Source organism: Calidris pugnax, unplaced genomic scaffold, assembly GCF_001431845.1.
Source record: "Calidris pugnax isolate Ruff unplaced genomic scaffold, ASM143184v1 scaffold133, whole genome shotgun sequence".
In the NCBI taxonomy this organism is placed as follows: domain Eukaryota; kingdom Metazoa; phylum Chordata; class Aves; order Charadriiformes; family Scolopacidae; genus Calidris; species Calidris pugnax.
In genome coordinates, this window is record NW_015090977.1 from 2,214,777 (window position 1) to 2,223,532 (window position 8,756).

General features: G+C 64.3%; 1 protein-coding gene across 1 annotated transcript in view; it reads left to right on the top strand.

Moving 5' to 3' along the window:
* Positions 1 to 8,756, top strand: part of SEZ6 (seizure related 6 homolog (mouse)) — a 12,040-nt gene that overhangs the window by 1,091 nt on the left and 2,193 nt on the right. Inside the window, exons 2-15 of the mRNA XM_014953009.1 lie at positions 4 to 285; positions 2,434 to 2,525; positions 3,645 to 4,237; positions 4,310 to 4,443; positions 5,106 to 5,298; positions 5,557 to 5,742; positions 5,817 to 5,985; positions 6,448 to 6,614; positions 6,698 to 6,892; positions 7,421 to 7,559; positions 7,637 to 7,833; positions 7,910 to 8,104; positions 8,189 to 8,380; positions 8,466 to 8,659. Of these exons, the coding sequence (XP_014808495.1) occupies positions 4 to 285; positions 2,434 to 2,525; positions 3,645 to 4,237; positions 4,310 to 4,443; positions 5,106 to 5,298; positions 5,557 to 5,742; positions 5,817 to 5,985; positions 6,448 to 6,614; positions 6,698 to 6,892; positions 7,421 to 7,559; positions 7,637 to 7,833; positions 7,910 to 8,104; positions 8,189 to 8,380; positions 8,466 to 8,659 (2,928 nt within the window). The remainder of the gene's footprint in view (positions 1 to 3; positions 286 to 2,433; positions 2,526 to 3,644; positions 4,238 to 4,309; positions 4,444 to 5,105; positions 5,299 to 5,556; positions 5,743 to 5,816; positions 5,986 to 6,447; positions 6,615 to 6,697; positions 6,893 to 7,420; positions 7,560 to 7,636; positions 7,834 to 7,909; positions 8,105 to 8,188; positions 8,381 to 8,465; positions 8,660 to 8,756) is intronic.

Here is an 8,756-nt window from a genome sequence, read left to right on the forward strand (position 1 = left end):
GAGATTCGCAAAACATACAAGGTCAACCGCTCCCCCGCCAGCGCCGCCATGAATATTAAAGCCGGGCTCCTTCGGCAGCCGTGGGGGCTGGCAGCCACGCTCGCCGCTGGTGTCCCTTCCTCCCCGGCTGCTCTGGTGGCCCTGGCTTGGTCGTGGGCAACCGGGCTCGCTGGCAGGGCTGGGGTGGAGGAGACCATGGGGCAGCAGGACCTGGGTGGCAGTATAGGTGCCAATGGGGTGGCAGTTGGTGACATTGGGGTGCCCAACTTGGCGTTCAAGGTGCTGGTGGGCTGGGTGGCAGTGGTGTTGGCTGGGTGGCATGGGGGCTGGCTGGCTGGGCAGCCCTGCCTGCTCCTGCCTGCTCCTGCCTGCTCCTGCCTGCTCCTGCCTGCTCCTGCCTGCACCCTCCTCCAGCTGCCTGCCTGCCTGCACCCACCCACTCCTGCCCGCACCAGTCTGCCCACCCGCTGCCTGCACCCACCCACCCATCCCTGCCTGCGCTCTTACACCTCCCACCCGTGTCCGCCTGCACCCCAACTCTGCCTGTGCTCTCATGCTGCCTACACCTGCCCACCCACCCCCCTTCCCTGCCCACGGCACCTTCCCACCCAGAGGCAGGCAGTGGGGTGCCCCCCCCAATCCCTGCTGGGGGTCCCCATCCCCAGGGCCCACCAGGGCAAGGGGTGGAGAGGGGGGTCTGGCATCAACGGGGCACATCCCCCCTTCTGTGCCCGCCGTGGGGGCTGGGGGTTGTTTTGGGGGGGGCTGTGGGTGTGGGAGCGTGGCGCCGGCTGCCTGACAGCTCATTCATCACGGCTGCCGGCCCCGGCCGCGGGGGCAAAGCCAGATTGGATTTTAAATTGGAAAATAAACCTGGACTCCTGTGAGCCCCAACCCCTGCCCTCCCCCTGCGCCAGGGACCCGGCTGCCCGCCACCCCCTGCCCGCTCAGGCTGCCAGCCCCTGCCTACAGAAGGGGAAACTGAGGCACGGAGCACCACCGTGCCACGGGGATGCGATGCTCCTGGGGCAGCCGAGGGCCCTGCCCTGTCCCCTCCGCTGAGCTGGGTGCTGCCTTATTGCTTTCTCAGTGGGCGGCATCGATCCGTGCTCCCCGGGCGGCCGCGTGCCGCCTTATTTATTTATTTGTGACAGCAGGCGGCATTGATTCCTGCCGGGGGGGTTGCCCCCCGCCGCAGCCGGATTAGTCTCCGGCGTCTTCCCAGGTCCTGGTTGCTGTTAATAGACTCCTGCCTGGCAAAGCCGATGGGAAGGATTAGGACCCTGGCCCGGCTGCAGACACGGGCACGTGCCATGCACGTTGAGGGGTCCCGGTGGGCACCTGGCTAGTGGGGACTTAGTCCTTTGTAAGGGTCTATGCCCATCTTGAGCTGTCGGGGGATCCCTGCTAGATGCCGGGTCCTGGAGGTGTGGGTGCTGGGTAGCAGGGGCCCATGTCACAAGCTCCTGGTCACCTTGGGCACACAGGAGGGACACAGCTGGAGATAATCTGCTTAGAGACATCTGTGGAGGTGGAGGCTCTAATCCTGCCGTGCTCGAGGGGCATGGGTGGCAACATCTGGCTACAGGTGGCAACATCTGGCTTCCTGCTGACTTCCAAAGGTGCCTTGAGCATCCTGCATCCCCCAAGGGCCAAGAGCATCCACAATCCCGACCATCCTGTGGTACCCAGAGCATCCTGGGGTGCCAGGAGCATCATGTGGTGGTACCCAGAGCATCCTGGGGTGCCAGGAGCATCCTGTGGTACCCTGAGCACCACCCAGAGCCCAGGACAGTTCCCAGTGCCCAGGCACTGCCCAGCCTGGGGTGCCACAGCACCTGGATGGGACCTGCTGTAGGAGCCTCACCGTGGGGTCTGGCCTCACCCAGCAGCCCCAACAGGGACCACCACCCTCCCCAACACCCTGGGGAAGCTGAGACTGTGGTTGGGAGGCTCGGGGGGGGTCAGGGTGAGCATCTCTGCCCCAGCCTGTGCTGCATGGGGTGGCCGTGGTGGTTTGCAAGCGGCACAGGGCCCGGCCCCAAGCACTAATCTGCTATTAAAGCCTAAAAGAGATTTTGGCGCCCTTCAGTATAAACTCATTAACTTTTATGTTCTTATAAATGGATCCTATTAAAAAATAATTCTGGCCTTGCTGGGGGGCGAGTGAACCTTTCGGAGCCGGTGCGGCTGGGTGCTCCCCTCCTCGCTGCGCTGCCGTGCCCGGGGCATCGTCACCGTCCCGGGGCAGTGGGGACACGGAGCGGGTGGCAGAGCCGTGGGGATGCCCAGCAGCACCCAGCAGCTCCCTCTGCACCACTCAGCCAAGCTAATGTCTCTTAATAGTCCCTTAAAAGTGGCAGTCGCAAAGTAATTAATCTTGGAGGGGCCCTGCCCTGCTACGGATCAGTATAATTACCCGGTAATTGGCAGTATCATGTCATCAGCGCCTGTGCACAGCGCCGAGACGTGCCCACGCACTATTACGGCCTCACGCCCTGCACGGGGCCACGGAGGGATGCTGGGTGCTGCTGTGGCATCCCCCCTGCCGTGGCATCCCCCTGCCATGGCACAGTGGGGCTGGGGAGCTGAGCCCCCCTGGGAGAGGGGACCATGTGATGCCGCATCTGGCAGGGAAAGGTGCTGGGTGATTCATTAGGGCTGATTAAATTCTCTTTTTTTTTTTGGTCTAAAGGCTGTAAATGGCTGGGCTGAGCACGCCGGGGATTTGCTCAGGGCTAATGCACAGGAGGGCCAGGGGGTGGTGGTGGGGACCTTCTAGGTCCCCTCCTGAGGGTGGGAGGTGGGGAATGCCAGAGGGGAGAGGGTCCCCAGCAGATTGACATTGCCCAGGGACAGCCTGGCTGGCAGGGGATGGAGAGAAGCTGAGCTCTCGCAGACTCATTGCACTGGTGTCCTGGAGCTGGGTCCCAGCATTCAGGCTCTAGTGGCATCTCTGGTGCAACTGGTCACAGCAGCCACAGCAATCATGGGCATGACCACACCGTGGGGATGGGGGATCCTGGGGGACTCGGCATGGGATGGCCACTCCATGTGGCCAAGCTGTGACCAGGGACGCCCAGCCACCTGGCTGTCCCCACCAGGGCTGGGTCACAGGAGGAGTGGGCACCCTTAACATGATACAAGCTGCAGCTGTGCATTAATTAAGCCAGGGCTTAATTGCCAGGGCTGTCTCAGTGAAGGGTATGCTAGGATAAGGCATGGCGGGGTCCCACTGCGTGTGGTTGAGGCATGTATTTGCCATCCTGGTTGTGCAGGGAAGTGTTAGTCCTCAGGTGGCCCGTGGTGGAGCATTGACCCCTGGGGAAGTGTTGGTCCCTAGAGCAGCATCGGTCCCCAGCGTGGCACAGGTCTGTGGCACCCCCCAGCACCACTCCCCAGTGTGGGATCCATCCACAGTGTTGCATCTATCCCTGGTCTATGTCCAAGGGATGGTCCCAGGTGCCATATCTGGCACAGCATTGCTCCATGATGAAGCCTCAGTCTCTGGTGCAGCACAGGTCCCCAGTGCCACACCAGTCCACGGTGCAACATCAGTCCCTGGTGCATCACTGGTCCAGAACAAGAGTCTGTCCTCAGTGCAGCATCAGTCCATGATGCAGCGTTGGTTTATGGGTCCCAAGAACCTTATGCTTTCTCCTCCCACCAGGCTTCAACGGGCTGGCCAGGAAAGCCGGGGAGAGCGCTGAGGCTGAAGGGGAACCGACGGCGCTGCCCACGCCGGCAGAGCGGGAGGCAGAGGCTCGCTTCGTGAGCACGGCGCCCACGCTGAAGCTCCTCAACCACCACCCGCTGCTGGAGGACCTGCTCCACGAAGCCTTCCTGAAGAAGGACTACCTGGCCCAGGCTCCGTTCCTGCCTGCTGGCCCCGGCCCCCTCCTGCCTGCCGATGCCCTCCAGCCAGCTCCTGGCCCCCCGGCCCCCGAGCCCCCACCGCGCACCCCTGCCCTGCCAAGGGTTGCCTTCCCCACCGACCCATTGACCACACCAGCGGGGCGCCCGGGGCCGTGGGGAGAGGCTTGGGGGGCTGTGCCAAGTGCTGACACCTCATGGTCCCCCGCCGGGGTGCCGGAGTCAAGCCACGTGTCACCCAGCCAGGCACCCACCACATCCCTGGGGTCCCGCACTGGGGCTGCTGCAGTACCTGGGGATGAGGAGGGGACCACCACCACTTCCACCATCACCACCACCACCGTCACCACGCTGCAGGGGCCAGGTGAGCAGCGGGGAGGGAGCCGGGAGGAGCCAGAACGAAGCCAGGCTGAGCCAAGGTCTCCTCTGTCACCAGCCCCCTGCAACCGGACGCTGGCGGGCCCCGAGGGCTGGCTGGTGTCCCCAGAGCCGGCCAGTGTCCCCTACGATGGCAGCCTGGACTGCACCTACACCATCTCCGTCTACCCTGGCTACGGTGTGGAGCTCAAGGTGAGATGGGGTCTGTAGGTGGGACGGGGTGCCAAGTACCCACAGACAAACGTGGCACGTCCCCTGCTCCGTGCCACGTCTGCAGCAAACACATGGTCCCGTCCCTGTCCTTGTTCCTGTCACCATGTTCCCAAGCCAGGAGAAATGGCTCAAGGCATCTCCTCAGGCCCTGGGCAGGGATATGGATGCACGGGCTGGTGGGATGCCCCAGGATGCCCCATGCCCACCACTTGCCACGGTGCAGCACCACAGCTTGCCAAAAACCGGTGGCAAGCAGGAGGCAGCAGCTCCACAGTCAAGCCCTGCTCCTCCTCCTCCTCCTCCTCACACAGCAGCATTTCACCAGTGCCGCCGCTCATCACCGCGCAGCACCGCTTAATTAACATCATTAATAGCAAATTGCTGCGGAGCGCTGGAGCGCACGCCTGGCTGTCGGTGGGGGGCTGTCGGCACGGTCCCGGTTGTGCTGCGGCGTTCCGGCGGAGCCACCGGCTGGGCTCTGCCGTGTGGTGGGATGATTTATGGGGCAGCTAACCATGTTTGAAAAAGCGCTGCCCCGTGCAGACAAGCTCCAGCAGGCTATCGACCGCGGGCGAGCTGCCCGAGGGCTGGCTGCAGGGTGGGTGATGCTGGGGTGGTGACACCATGCCCGTCCCTTGTAGGTGCAGAACATCAGCCTGGTGGAGGGGGAGACGCTGACGGTGGAGAGCGCAGGGGGCTTGGAGCCCACCCTCCTGGCCAACGAGTCCTTCCTGCTGCGGGGCCAGGTCATCCGCAGCCCCTCCAACCTCCTCACCCTCCGTTTCCAGAGCCCCCGGCCACCCAGCCCTGGCTTCTATCAGTTCCACTACCAAGGTATGGGGCCCACCACCGGCACCGACCCCCCGGTACCCCTTGGTGGGGGGGGGTCCCCTGCCAGCATGGCTCTAATTCAGAGCGTGGCGATGCACGGCAGAGTTAAAAGGGCACAGAACGTTAATGGAGAGCTAATTGGCGTGAGCGATCATGGGCTCGTTTAGCATCATTACCAGCAGCGATAGGCACCTTGGGAGGTGGGTGCTGGGTGGGTTGGGGTCCTGGGGGGTCTGAACCCCACTGGTAATGTGTCCCCAGCCTACCTGCTGAGCTGCCCCTTCCCGGCGCGGCCGGCTTTCGGGGAGGTGTCGGTCAGTAGCCTGCACCCCGGCGGGGATGCCCGCTTCCGCTGTGCCACCGGTTACCAGCTGCAGGGTGCCCACCGGCTGGTCTGCCGCAACGCCACCCGGCCCTTCTGGAGCGCCCGTGAACCCCTCTGCCTCGGTAAGCACCAGCACCGGGGGGACATGGCACGGCTGGTGTGGCACAGGTGGCTGCTCATGGTCCCTCTCCCACAGCGGCGTGTGGTGGGGTGGTCCGGAACGCCACAGTGGGACGCATCATCTCGCCCGGCTTCCCTGGGAACTACAGCAACAACCTGACATGCCACTGGCTGCTGGAGGCACCCGCTGGTCACCGCCTGCACCTTCACTTTGAGAAGGTCTCGCTGGCAGAGGATGACGACAGGTTTGGCCCCAGGACAGGGGGAGTGAGGGCATCCTGGGGCAGCCCCACCTTGGGCACAGGGCCATGTTTGAGGATGGATGCCGTTGGCCATACCCAAGAATAGGTGCTGTTGGGCATATCCGAAGATGGGTGCCATTGGCCATGTCCATGGATGGGTGTCATTGGTCATATTCAAGGGTGGGTGCCTTTGGCCATATCTGAGTATAGGTGCTGTTGGCCCTGTTCAAGGATGGGTGTCACTGGTCAGGCCCAAGTGTGGGCACTGTTGGCCATTGGCCACAATCAAAGATAGATGCTGTTGGCCATGTTCAGTTGGACATTCCCAAGGGTGGGAGCCATTCATCATGTTCAAGGATGGGTGCTGCTGGCCATGGCTGGGGCTGGGTCCTACCATCCATGTCCAAGGATGGGTGCTGTTGGCCATGGCTGGTGCAGCACCCTGCCCCTGCCATGCCTTGGCAGACTCATCATCCGCAATGGCAACAACGTGGAGGCACCACCGGTGTACGACTCCTACGAGGTGGAGTATCTGCCCATCGAGGGGCTGCTCAGCACCGGGCGCCACTTCTTCGTGGAGCTCACCACCGACAGCAGCGGGGCCGCTGCGGGCATGGCGCTGCGCTACGAGGGTATGGGACTGGGGTGTAGGGGGGCACCCAGGCATCCCTGTGCCCACCTGGCCCTCTGCAGACCTTCACCCCTGTGCCTGCAGCCTTCGAGCAGGGGCATTGCTATGAGCCCTTTGTCAAGTATGGGAACTTCACGGCCAGTGACCCCCGGTACCCTGTGGGCACCACAGTGGAGTTCAGCTGTGACCCCGGCTACACGCTGGAGCAGGGTTCCACCATCATCGAGTGTGTCGACCCCAGTGACCCGCAGTGGAACGAGACGGAGCCGGCGTGCCGTGGTGGGCGCTGGAAACGGGAGGACAGGGAGGCTGGAGATGGGGGTTCTGTGGGTGCTGGAGTTGGGGGGTGCTGTAGGTTCTGGAGATGGGGGTTCTGTGGGTGCTGGAGTTGAGGGGTGCTGTAGGTTCTGGAGCTGGGGGTTGCTGTGGATGCTGGAGGTGGGGATGGGCCACAAGGGATGCTGGAGCCACCATGCTACGGTGCATGCTGGAGCTGAGGGACACAATAGGAGATGGTGGGTGGTGGAGCTGGGATGCTGAAGTGGGTGTTGGAGCTGGAACCAGCAGGGATGGTGGGTGCTGGAGTTGAGGAGCTTAAGTGTGTGCTGGAACTGGGGGTTGCTGTGGGTGCTGGAGCTGGTGGTGGGCTACAACGGCTGCTGGAGCCACCATGCTGTGGTGTGTCCTAGAGTTGGAGCCAACGGGGATGGTGGGTACTGGAGGTGGGATGTTGAAATGGGTGCTGGAGTTGGAGGGCTGGGTGGTGGGTGCCCCCGTGGCGGTGTCAAGCCCGGCGTGCACCCACAGCGGTGTGCAGCGGGGAGCTGACGGACACGGCCGGCGTGGTGCTGTCACCCAACTGGCCGGAGGCCTACGGCAAGGGCCAGGACTGCATCTGGGGGCTACACGTGGAGGAAGACAAGCGCGTCATGCTGGACGTCCGCGTGTGAGTGCGGGGGCAACCGGGGACAGGGGGACAGGGGGGTCTGTGCACCCCCAGCCCTCATGGCCCTGCCACCCCAGGCTGCGGCTGGGCACAGGGGATGTGCTGACCTTCTACGATGGGGACGACCTGACGGCACGCATCCTGGGCCAGTACACGGGCACCCGCGGCCGCTTCAAGCTCTACGCCTCCACCGCCGATGTCACCGTCCAGTTCCAGTCCGACCCCGGCGCCGGTGCCTTCGCCTATCGGCAAGGCTTCGTCGTCCACTTCTCTGGTGAGCCCCGGGGTGGGATGGTGCCCCCAGTGTCCCCGATGTCCCCACCACCCCGCTCACCCCACTGTCCCTGCAGAGGTGCCCCGTAACGACACCTGCCCCGAGCTGCCAGACATTGCCAACGGCTGGAAGACATCCTCGCAGCCCGAGCTGCTCCACGGCACCGTGGTCACCTACCATTGCTACCCTGGCTTCCAGCTGACCGGCACCGACCTCCTGATGTGCCACTGGGACCTGACATGGAGCGGCGACCTGCCCTCCTGCGAGCGGGGTGAGCAGCCCCCGCCGGTGTCCCCCCTTGTCCTGTGGCACGTCCCCAGGAGCCACCCTCAACGCCGGTCCCTCCTGCCTGCAGTGACCTCCTGCCGAGACCCCGGGGACGCCGAGCACAGCCGCAGGGTGGTCTCCAGCCCGAAATTCCCGGTGGGATCCACCGTGCAGTACGTCTGTGACAAGGGCTACGTCCTGGCGGGTGCCGGGACCCTCACCTGCCACGACCGCGTGGCGGGGGGACCAAAGTGGAGCGACCGTCTCCCCAAGTGCATCCGTGAGTCGGGTACCCCCTTTCCCCAGGCACATCCCTTGCCACTAGTGGTGGGCACTGATGTCACCGTGCCCTCCCTGCCCCACAGCGGAGACCTACGAGCCCTGCCACAACCCCGGCGTGCCGGCGGGCGGGCGGCAGACCCCCGAGCGGAGGCTGTACCCGGCGGGAGCCACCTTACGCTTCTCCTGCACCGCTGGCCGGGCGCTGCTGGGCGAGAGCAGCCTGCGCTGCCTGCCCGGGCACCCCTCGCGCTGGAGCGGCTCACCTCCCATCTGCAAGGAGGGTGAGAGGACCCCCCCCTCACCCCAGCAACCCCCCCACCCCCAGCACCCCGTTTTTCACCACTGATGCAAACTTCTTTCTTCTCCCCCCCCCC